General features: G+C 39.5%; 1 protein-coding gene across 11 annotated transcripts in view; it reads left to right on the top strand.

Annotated features, from left to right (window-relative positions):
• LOC117239509 (phosphatase and actin regulator 4B) overlaps positions 1 to 12,543 on the top strand; it is a 392,276-nt gene that overhangs the window by 57,271 nt on the left and 322,462 nt on the right. For 2 of the 11 annotated variants that reach the window (XM_033505128.1, XM_033505122.1), the window contains exons 1-2: positions 8,131 to 8,864; positions 9,757 to 10,793. The exons of 6 other annotated variants lie outside the window; for them this stretch is intronic. In XM_033505128.1, the coding sequence (XP_033361019.1) occupies positions 10,490 to 10,793 (304 nt within the window). In that variant the 5' untranslated portion in view covers positions 8,131 to 8,864; positions 9,757 to 10,489. Of the gene's footprint in view, positions 1 to 8,129; positions 8,865 to 9,756; positions 10,794 to 12,543 lie in introns of those variants that run through there. 3 more of the 11 variants (XM_033505123.1, XM_033505125.1, XM_033505124.1) reach the window with 3 other exon arrangements.

The following is a 12,543-nucleotide window of genomic DNA, read 5'->3' as shown; positions in this document are numbered from 1 at the left end:
TGAGTCCCTCTTTATGAGAAAATCGTGATCGTGCAACACGAGCGGCTAAATTGAAAGATAAAAGCGTGTCAATGAAACGAATGTCGCGTTCTGTTACGGCATTCTGGCTTTCTAATTGCGCTCTTACAAGGCTCAAAGTCGTGAGATGAAAGTCCTTGCGTCGCGCGAGAGATGGCTGCTCGTGCTTTTAAAATCTCGACCTTTTGACCGCTTGTTTGCGCTGCTTTCGATGAGGTAATTGAGACAGACAGCAATGATTAGTATGATCAGCAACTATTTATGGATATTGTATCATGTAGATTTCTGGAGGATCGAAGAGACAAATAGTGGATTGTGAAATTATATCGCATTAGGCAGAAAGTTCGTATTGATTTGTTGCTAGTTGAATGTCATCGAAATAAATAATAGTCAATGTGGACGCATATAGAATTCACATACATCCACGCTTAAAAGATACTTAGAGCAGTTAGATATTATATTAGGTTTAAATTGGAAGGAAGTAAGTGTGCGATGAAAACATCAAGAAAAATGATTTACAATGGTACTTGTATCGCTGAAACGCGTGTGAAGGTATACAGTTTGCACGTGAGAAACCATGAACCTGAAGTCTTTGCGACATTAATGTCGTATCCTGTCACGTAATAATCCGTCGAGGATCTCTCGATAGAGAGGCTTTGTTTTTCAAACACACACCTCGCTCTTAAATCCTGATCCGCCTTTACGGCGCTTTGGCTGGGCAAGCTTTTAGGTGCTGGCCTGTCTGAAAAATGCTTTAAAGAACATCCACTATCGACCAGACGATGTGTTATCTATGGGAAATGTCTTCTGCAACAGCTTTGGGCAAGTCCTGATCCGGTAAATGAAGTTTTAAATTTCCTCTTTGACCCTTTGAATGAAACGATGCACAGTGGAGTGAGTGTTCAACCTGAAAAAGCGGGCAAAAATCAACTGCTTGAAATTATTTGAAAACAAAATGCTTCTTTTTTTCATATTATACGAATGAAATGATATGATGCTTGTTTGTGAGACATTCAAACTTCGCATAAAAGTAGTAGACAACACGATAATTATTTACAGTGACGACCAAAAAAAAAAAAAAAAATGAGAAAAAACGCTGTGATTTTACGAAATTAAATTATATTGTATAATAAAAGTGACGTATAATGTAATTAGATAGTTTGTAATACACGATTGTTTAGTATAGACAAAATGTTTACCACACATTTTACGTATGTATACGCTATGTATGTTTGATTACACAGTAACGAAAGAAAACCCGATAGAAATCGTCTTTCAATTAAGTTTCGAAGAGGGAAAAATGGCAAATTCAAGTTCAACGAGTTGTTCGTTTGTTAACGAAGTTCTTGGAGAGAACAGCAGCGGGTAATGAGATTCGATAGCGTCTTGCAACGAAAGGAGGAAAAAGCAGCAATGGTCCTTCTGCTTCGAGTAATTTATTCCATTAGGTTAATCCGACGAGAGATCGCCACTTTCGCTTATGAAGTTATCGTCGAAACGATGATACCAGACGTTAGATATACATACTTTTATTCCTTGCTAATATCCCGCCAAGTCGCGGTTTTTCTTCCAGGATAATACATTTGCGCGAGGACTTTGTATCAAGAATACCGATCCACTCGTAATATCGTAACGATAAAGGGATTAAACTTTTCCCACCTCGTCGTCTTCCGGTGGTCGTAATGAGCAGGAAAAAGAGGAATTTAATTTCCAGCTACGGGTTTATTAAATGTATTAAATATATTAAATACGCGATTAAACACGCGGTCCCTTAAGTCGCTCACCGTGTGCAATGTGAAGAACAAAAACGCTAGGTGCTGGTACATATCGCGGCTCTGAATATTCTGTTTGTCGGTGAAATTATATTACAAGGGATCTTCCTTCTATGGAGAGAATTATTCGTTTAATTCCTGTTACTTTACGGTATATTTATGGGAGATACTATAATGTTTTTACCTAATCCTCATTTTAGGTATAATTGTAGATATGAAAATGATAAAGAGATAAAATGTATCGTAAAGCAATATTTAAAAAATCTACTAATATGAGAAATTACATCCAATAATTAATTCTTTGTTTTTTTTAATTTGTTTTTACTTCGCTTTTATGACATGTGTTTACCGAAGAGGCCTCGTTTATCAGGTCGAAATTTTTCTCAAAATAGATTAGAAAATGAATGTGTATAATCATTTTCTTATTTCAATAAAATTCCACAATAATTTCGTTACAAGCATTTCTGTATGCTTAGTAGCTATAAAAATAATTCGGTAACTATTTACAAGTTGCTCACCTGGCCGATTTCGATGACTTTTTAATATGTTGTAGAAATACAACAGTCTGATCAACTTTTTCTTATACATACAACCGACGCTCTGTCTTAGTTTCCGAGATATTTGCAAAAAATTGTCGGTACCACTACGATGAAATTCGCTTATAAATTGCGCAGTACTACGCGGCGGCTTGGGTGAAATAACGCATAATCTAAGCCCATATAAACTGTAAACAAAAGATAAGAATTAGGTTTGGGTTAGACCTTATTTTATCCAGCCGCCGCGCCGTATGGCGGCTGGTAACCAATATTAACGTATACACTGCTGCGAACACATAATTTATAGTCAAAATTCAGTGTAGTGCTACCGACAATTTTCTGCGAATATCTCGGGAACTAAGGCCAAGCGGAAGCTATTTCTGTAGGAAAAAGTTGCTCAAAGTGTTCATTTCTACAATATATTCAAAAATCATCGAAATTGGTAAGGTGGCAGCAATTCTAAATAATTACTAGCGTTTACTAACGTTAAATATGTATATCGTATTCTTAATTACAATTTAAAACGTTTCACAGCACATGACACGTTACTTCCCCTTTCTTTGAACGTTTCGCTGGCGTCCCCGTTAGTGCAACAAAGTAATAAGAATTTACACGGTAATAAGGAAAGCAATCTCTTCATTACTCCGTCGGTCGTTCCCATCCCTCTTAGCTGTCATTAATTTCCTGCCATTATCGCGTCGAACAACGTCTTATCCAGACGGTTGGCCAACGATCTGATGGACGGACGTAGCGCAGGCTTTTGTTATCGTTCGATCTTGCGATAAGCGCATTTAGTACGCTTCGAAGTTAATCGCAGATTCTTCCATCGATACGGTACCCATGTTGCAACACGTCTAGATGAATTATGGGCCCGTTACCTGGTTTTATATTTTCACGGTGAACAGTTATGTTTTAATGTACCTTTAGTTATGTTCATAGAAGTATAAAAATGTATAAATATCCGCACTTTATTAATAACTTTGTTATAATGTTAATGCAGTAACATACGCTTGATATTTACGCTAAAGCTGCTTCAGTATTTATTATAAAATTATTTTTGTTTTAATAATATAATAAATGCATAATTATCATTATATATAAATAAAAAATTAATTCATATAATATATAACGTAGATGCTATATTGTGTACGTGCTACTATTGGCGACATGGTTCGGAGCTAAGGTCTCTCTTTCTTGTGTGCAATACGTTGCTTCGTGTATACCAGAAAGATGGGTGAACGCCTATAGTATATTCGTAGTTACTACTCTTGCACCTCCGTAGGTTTCTCTTTCTATCACAGAAACGTTTTTCGTACTATGGCTTAACTAACATGTGATTTCTTCACTATTTTTAATTCTACGTTTTTCTACTATGTCGTCGTAGCCACTACCCTTTGTTTACACACACCACTTTTTCCATTTCTCTAAGAAGTAGTGGTTCAAACAAAAGGGAAGATAAAATGGCATTTCCACTTGTTATTCGATATCCATAGAATATACAATACTAAGGATGCCATACAATTTTTATTGAAATCTATTCTTATCATATTAATTGTTATAATTTTTACGTTATAGTGTACATAGACTGTCTTGTTAGATCGTTACGAATTGCACTTATGATTATTGCGCCCGCTATAAATAACCAATGATGGAGAGCAGCAGAGTTCGCATGTCGCTAGATACGCGTTACGCGCGATGCGCACGACGTGTTGCATCGAAATGTAGCGAATGGGAATGTAGAATCTGTCAGAGTCGCGTTTTTATTCGCACAATCGTTGAACAAATTCCAATTTATCGTTCTGATTAATGTATAATGTTTTTTGTGCCTATTCTTTTTTATTGCCGTTTTAGTGTCTATTTTAATTCTGCACACTTGCCTACTTTTGGCAAAATGTATTTGAATTACAATAAGCAAGATAATATACTCTTGATCTCTTCTTTTTCGTTAATATAATTCTCATATATTTCTATGTAGTCAAACACATTCGTGCAAGCTGAAACATACCTCTATCGAGATTTTAAATCCTTAATTAGAAAATCAAAATGCAATGATTTATTATATTTTGGGACATTAACAACCACGCTGCTTACGTGACATTAAGTACAGAAGGCTAGATTATATATTAAGTAAATTGAACGGAAAATATTGATATGTTTCGAACAATTCAATACATTTGAACATGATTTCACAGTCCTAGTTGATTCTATAGGATTTTCGTTGATTAGATACAATCTTTTTTTATGTTGGTATACCGGGCAAAATGTGATAATGTGTTCGATCGAGTTAATTATATTGCATACGCTACCCTTTGGCTAGCCTTCTTTCAATATATTATTGATTCCAAAAATAAGCAATTAAGTATAATATATATTTGTTGTTTCCATAAGAAAATGGTAAATAGTGGTTGTGGTCGTTAGTTTACCATTAATTCATATATTAACATTTGTGTATTTTTAATGCGAGTCAATCAGTGTTCGAATTCCTATGGACGGCGGTATATTCGTGATAGAATGAGTAAGAAAGTCGATATACTGTAAATGTGATTCATAAAAACTGAATTTTCTTCTAACTGGACGACAATTTGCTTGATGGCGGTTGCTTGTTGTAAGCAGATTGCATTTAGAAAGCCGTGAAAGCACAAGGAAACGTAAGTGCAACGCTAGCTGCCACTGGTAGATGCTTGCGGTTGTCGCTGATGTACCGTCACTTTGTCTTAATTATACGTCTCCACCCTCCGCCTCTTAATTGTGAATTGTCTGATAATTTGACCCAGCAAGGATGCCCGTTCCTTATTGCAATTATTAATACTGTTAAGTGGGCGGCGTTCGCCCAGTGGCCAAGAATGGTTCCTGGAATCGCTCACAAACATACTGAATAATTATAGATCCGCCACGGGGAACGGTCTTTGTACCAATTGAACGGATTACAGCAGTCAGCTGCATTTTATAGCGATTTCAGGGAGTAAAAAAAATAAAATTTATACGTCAACTACTTTTTTAAATGTATATACCATAAACTCGTCGTTAAGTGGTATTGCTAATAATGAACTTTTTTAATAGATCATTGATACTTTTTAAATAAAATCATATTCTTATCTAACATAAAGCGACAAAATCAACAATTTCATACAACTAAAAATATATGGCAAGTTATCTTCTTATTGCTAGAATCCTTTTATTCGGATATACATAGCGACAGTATCGCTCCTCCTCAAAGACGAAGCTCTTCACTACGGATATTCTTAGATCTAGGAAAACACTTAATCATGTTTCTTTTCATTAAACTGACCTTAATTCGCAGCGATCGATGGATCGGTTCAGAGTACAGTTTATACCTCACTTAATATCGTCAACGAGAACCGTCTGTCCGTTGAACGGAAGTGACTACTTTGACTATTGAACTGAAGCGTAACGCAGCCTTTCTGTGATTCGCACCAGATTATAAGAACAGAAAGATATATCGGCGAACAGTATTTAAAACAGTTGTTTCTGCGTTGGTACGAACACTATTACACGAAGCTGCGGCCTGTGACGAGGCTACATTTGGCGAGAGACGAATGCTGGAGAAGAAGAAGAGTCGCCACTGGGCCAGTGCCAATAAACGCATCTCTTGGCCGTAGTTTCTACTACTTTCAACGCAGACGCGCATTGCTTAAGCCGCGATCGAGCGTAAAAGATGAGAGCGCCGGTGTTAGCAAAGCAGTACGTAATACTCGTTTCCGTTCTATTTTCAAAGAGAACAACCAACTTCCGAATTAAATTCGAATTTCACCGTATGTTTTGTTTCGCGAACAGACGGACAGATTTCCCTCGAATCCAGCCAACAGCTGGCCTCTTTGTTTCCAAACGAAAGGCGGATTTACACGTGGACATGGTAGAAAAAAGATTTGGGTGCTTGGTTCGAGGAGAGGGTTGTGTTTCTCATATTTCAGCCGTTTCGTTGTGACAGCGGCTAGACGGGGCCGAAACGTCGGTAGATTCGCGAGTCGGTTTAAATTAAGGAGTCTAGACGCCTCGGAAATACCACGTGGTTCGCGTCATGCTCCGTCCAGCAATTTCCAGTTCGAACGTTCGCGCCTCGATGCTTCCAATATATAATGTCTTTAGACAATTGTGTGTTCGGGATAATGTCATAGTTTTGATTATTTCCTATTACCTAATAGATACTTTTTGTAACTTTCCAAATTCTTAAGTTAAGTAGAATATTATTTGCCTATAAAAATTATGTAAATAGGGTAACATGTATATATGCAAATCAGTAATCTCCGTCGTCTGAAATAGAACCAAAAACATCATTTCACGAGATATACATATTACCATTTCTATTGCCACTTATGAAGCTATATCCTCACTGCATCGAATTCTTCCTTAAATCAAGAAAAAGGCCATGCATTTGTTTCCAGGATAGGATACATAACTGAAAATATAGAAGAAAATGAAGCTGTGTCTTTATTACAATCCCTGGAAATATCGCTCAAGTAGACAGTTCTTTGTAATGGTAGGTTCCGTTTGATAGAATCCAACTAGACGTTCCACAGAATTCTTCTGAAGTTCCGTTTTAGAGCATTTCTCGTTGTTGGCCGCGTAGACGCTATACGAAGAATCTTTTCTTGTTCTCGAAAATGGTTTTAGTCTTTGATCTTCTTCCGTTTTCTGTGTCTGTCAGGAGGTTGACTAGGAATTCTAAGACTTTGTAACTATCTAAAGTTTTAGTTTCATGTTTCTCATCTGTAATTGTTAAGTATCGAAGATAAAAGTTATCTTCAGCATTCCAACGAGAATTATTTCTAGAAGAACGAAAACTCAATAAAGCAGAACACGAACCGGAAACTGGAACGTCGCTGTTCCTCTAATTGTTTGCCTTAGAAGTTTTAATTAACCATTACATTGGATTTCGATTAACTATCACACTGGATGCATCTAATTAAATCTGCAACTTTTCGAATTGCGTGAAAATGGGCTTGATTTTGATTTCGCTAAAAGTTTATCTGACTGTGAGTTGAAAACAACTTCATTAAGATCTAATTTTTGTTTACTTATTTTTCTTTTAATGATTTCAGCAGCGAAATATTTGATAAATATACACAGAAGTATGTAGAAGGAAAATTCCTAATGTTTACAAAGTACACAATGAGGTATCGTTCCTGAAGATTTCCATCGCAACGCATGTTCGCGTGACTTTGGCCTATAGTCGTCGTTATAGGCATTTACAGTCTATCACGAGCGTTGCAAGTTGTTTACATTTTTGGAGCGTAACAGGCGGTACGAATGACATTCTAACGCGATCTATAATTTTCTTCAATTAAAGATAAAAAAGAACGAATACAGAATACACGCGAATATGACGTGAAATATATACATACGTGGACATGTGGTTTTTAATTAGCTTATTAGAGTTAGATTAACGGGAACAATAAACTAAGCGTGACTTAGTATTGTATTAAAAGTATGATTTGAGCTACAGAAACATGTTTTTATAAAAATTTGAAATTATAAAAAATCAATATGACCATGCGATACGATCATACGTGTGCAAATAATGATCTTATTTCAGTCCCGTTTAATTATTACAAGCAGGAAGTTAATCAAATAAATTAAACAAAATATTTTTTCCCTGGATAAATAGTTATTCCCTATAGTTCCGTAACCACGTAACCCATCCTGTTGCAGCAGCCGGTTCCAGACCCTTCGTAAATTCATTAATGAAAAATTACGGCGAAGGTAGTATAGTAGCTTCACTTTCCCCCATTCTCGTCTGGCGCGGCGTTGTCTCGTGGCCGATGATACCTATCGGCGTCGCGTGGCGGCGCCGTGATCGCATGGCCGCCCTCAGTGTTCACGAGCCTCGCTCGGTGTGTGTTTCGTGGCGCGGTCGTCGTCGTCGTTGTTGCCTGTTTGTCTGGTATCCGTTTGTTTTTACACGTTGCATCGGTGCAGTGGTAATTAATTCCGTCGCGAATCCGTCCCCGCGCGAACTATCCGGTCCTCCGTGTGTCCGTGTCTATGCGATATCGTCTGTTTTTCGCGAACATCCCGACGCGAGACGTTTCTCGCGTTTGTGTTTCTCTCTTGTGCGCGAATACCGAGAGAGCAGCGTGTGTGTCAACTTTACGAGTGCGTGCTTCCTTGTCGACGTCGGCGTTGCTCGTTCTACCCCTGATCGTTGTTCGTCGTCGTGATATCGTGGCTCGTTTAGCTTCGCCTTATTCTTCTCTCGTCTGTGCTAAGTTTATTCGGAGAGATCGGTGGCATTGTACCTCTCCACTTATTGTGCCTGCATCCGTCTGTCTCTCTTCTACGTGGCTCTGTGCGTACGCGCGTAGTATGTGCTTCTGTGTTTATAATCGTTGCGTCCTTTCTCTCCGTCTCGCTCTCCTCTCACCTGCAGCTAGGAGGCACACAGGTGTTCCGTGAAGGAGTGGCGACGCCTGCCGTGAATCGTCACCGCTGTGATATTACGTCGAGAGGAGCGTTCGTGCTCCTCCTCAAATTCTGCCATCCGAAAACAGCCATCCACACTGCCCTAAGGAATCATCTAGTATGTGTGTCTCTCGTCACAACAAAACGTGCCTGCGTGTGTCCTCTGTGCGTCCACGAAATGCGTCTCGTAATACCGGCTCCTCTCTCGACCACCATCACGCCGTGCTCGGTGACATTACACCGTGCCGTTTCATCGATAAAACCGAATGCTTTCTGCGTGCGCTGTAACCCGTCCCGTATACATGACTATACATACGTACTCTTTTGGCAGTCAGTATAAGTACCGGATGTTTGAGGTTACTCGCGGTAGCCGGCTTCGTGCCTCAAGCTTCGTGTCTCAAGCTTCGTATATTGCGCGTACCAGCTTCGTTTATTGTATTTTACGTAATCGTGAATGTCGTTTTATTTGCACGTACCATAGTCACTAGATATTTTTCTCTGGCCGAGCCAATGCTGTCGTATCTCGACCTTCGGCATCTCGCCGCGTTTACAGATGGAGTACAGGTTAGGTTAGGTACGATTGCTCCGTTCGTAGAAATGTTATTTCTACTCATAAATGACACCTCGTTTCGTTTCGATATAATGAAAATATTTCATCATACGAAGTTTACTATATAAATTCGATCGTGTATTCTGTTTGTACGATTGTAAACAAATTGACATATCAAAAGTTATCGATTTCTTTATTAAGGTGTGCATTACGATCGATGCGAGTTTAGTGACTTTTAAATCATGACCAGAATACATATAAGGTTCTCACTCGTTTAAGCTCGGATCAAACAGTCGATAATCGAAGCGATAGAAGGTCGATGGACCGCAACGAGACATTTCGTGGGACGGTGGACACACAATCGTTCGCGACCTCTTTCGTACGATACAATGCACGTCGTTCATGACAGCCAGTGCCATTAGCGAGAGAGTTAACGTTTTACCCTATTCCTATTGCGCAGGACGATTCCGTGGAGCGTCGACCGAGCACGGAGTGTCTCGTGGCCGTCACGAGAGAAAAAAAAGACCGCGGAAGGCTCGTATTCGCTTCCTTCCGTTATAAATAAAGACCGTCGAAGCAACGGTCCGGAGTCACCCCGTTTGGGTCGGCCATTTTTCATACAGAGTGCCATAATCGTCGAAAATACAAATACAGGAAAAATATATTTGCCAATCAGCGAATTCGACTCCAGTGAAATTTTTAAGCGTGATACGGAAATCCTGCCATCTTGAATACCTGTTGTACCTTTTTCTATCTAGTAGTAATCAATTACATGTAAAATAACTAAACAAGTAAGGAAAAAGGAAGAAGGAAAATAAGGAGATCGTAATTCGTCGTAAAAGTGCAAATGACAATCGAAGAAATTAAATCCAAGAATTTCAGTGGGAATTAAAGAGGCCGTAAAGATCGACGAAAATAAAATCAACCGATCATCGAGTGCAGCGTACACGGTAGCCGCTGCCAGAAGCGCACAGTGGAGCCCATAAATTTTCCTCGGCGATCGTGAACGCACTAAACGCCGAGCCGTGGAGCTGCCTCGAAGTAACAAGCGACGCGAGCCGACCTCTCGACCGGGCAGCCGTCAGGATGTTTCAACTGGCCAGCAGCCGGTAGCTTCGTTACCGGGCCTGGTTGCGATCCTCAGCCCCTGGAGGCGGAAGAAGCGTGGCCGTTTCAAGGATCGCCCGAAGACGATGTCCATACGCGTTAGCGGTGTATATCTGGTGCCTAGTCCAGCGGCCAACAATGAGTCTGGCAATGAGAAACCCAGTAACCTCTCGGTGGAGAACAATTTACACCAGCAGCACCATCATCATCACGCGGCAAAGACCGTGACGATCGTCGCTGGACCACAGAGGAGCAATAGCCTGGATTATTTAAATTTCGAGGAGAAACGGCAGATCATCGCTTCTTCGTTGTCTCTGAGTGATTTCTTGGCTCATGGACCGGCAGCTGCTGCTGCTGCCGCGAAAGAGGTCGCTGCTAACACCGTCATAGGTGAGTTTTAGAACACCTTTTTGGTAGTTTGGAAGAAAGGGAGTATAATTAGGTAAATAAGCTGGGAAGGTTCTCTGCCTTTGTCTTTGGCGGAGCAGGGAGGCTATATCCGAGAAATGTGTGTCAGTGAAGTGCACTGACCTAATGTGGCTAGTATGCAATATGAATATTTAGGAAGCCTAGAGGGGCTTCATTTTAGAAAATTGTAGATTGACACTATATATTAAAATGATATGCAATATATATGTTTGTATATGATTTAATTAATAGATATTTATAAGAAGAAAGAGATTCTATATTATGGAGACCACTCTAAAAAAACGAAATTCCCATAGAAATTTGCATGTAGAATCCAAAGTAGCGGAAACGCATTTATTCTCCCATTAGCCGTTGAATCGGTTATTACCCGGATACCCACTTTTCAAGACCTCCATGCTCGCGCACAAAGGAACAATGGCTAGCACCCAGGATGCTCCTAGATTTTACCTAGCCTTCTACCTGCCTAGCCACCTTGGAATATCGCCCTGTTGCGATCAGGTGACTCGATCGTCACGATTCTCTTCTATACTTTCGATTATGTCGCGACAACGACCGACCGCCGGTCGTCGTCTATTGTCGTCGCGCATCGCGACTCTCGTGAACGAGCCTTTTTACCTGAAAGGCAGTGCAGCTGCGCGCGATTACCGTTCTCCACGTGAATCGTGGAACTCCACGCGACCGAGTAAATCTCTCCTGGTAGAATTACAAAGGGGCAAAGGGAAGGGATACACAAAACAAAGGAGAGGGGGAAAGTCAAGGAAAAAAAGAAAGAAGACGTAGAAGCATAGAAAAGGGAATTACCGTGGTTCGATTACGAGTCAAGGAACTCGTGTAGAAAGAGAGTCGAGTTCCACGGCCTGTAAACAAACCCCGCGTATACACCGTTCTCTGACTACCTACACGTGCTTTTTTCCCTCCATTTTTTTTCGTGTCTCCTTCCGGGATGTTTCCTTCGACCGGCGCTATCTCACCGAGACGTCGGTCGTTGCTTGAAGAAGGGACAAAGGGAGGCGGGGTCTGTATAAAGATTCGCTTCGCCGCATGCAGCAAGACACAAGTTTTTGAATCTTCGCATCATTGTAATGCATACTCATACAACGACGCTATGCAATTGTTAAGCTGTTTAAGATAGTGAAATTTTAATAACGAATATCTCGAAAAATATTTAGTTAGGCCAGTGAATAATTAGATTAGCGTGTTAATCCTTCGTTTGTTATTCCATTACGAATTAAAATACTGGTATGCTGTAATAACTATATTGCAAAATTTAGAAGAAATTTTCATGTAGATTTTGCATATAATTATTTATCTGTCAGTTAATATATTTTCCCCATACGTATATCTAATAGATTTTAAAATAGGAAATACATAATGATTCATGTATCGTCGAAACATTTAGCAAATCTTAGCAATCTTAGAAATTTTAGCAATTTAGAATTTTCGGCGTGCTCGTGTGATGTACGAGATTCACAGTTAACTACTTAAGAGTTCATTGCATGGGAGGTTCAAAATATTTATGAGACAAATGTTAGGGTATATACGGATGTACGTATATTCATATCTGGGCGCATATGTATATGTATCTATATATTTTTTTTCAAGTCATGCCCACCATCAATCATTGAAATTGACTTTGTACCTTGTAAGAGCAATTTCACCTTCTAAAATCATACTCAATCACTCTTATAAATAGTACAAATAATAAATAGAC

The sequence above is a fragment of the Bombus vosnesenskii genome, unplaced genomic scaffold (genome assembly GCF_011952255.1).
Source record: "Bombus vosnesenskii isolate JDL3184/JDL3185 unplaced genomic scaffold, Bvos_JDL3184-5_v1.1 scf7180000014105, whole genome shotgun sequence".
Lineage (NCBI taxonomy): Eukaryota > Metazoa > Arthropoda > Insecta > Hymenoptera > Apidae > Bombus > Bombus vosnesenskii.
Note: the sequence above shows the minus strand (reverse complement) of the source record. Positions and strands in the feature narration are given on the sequence as shown.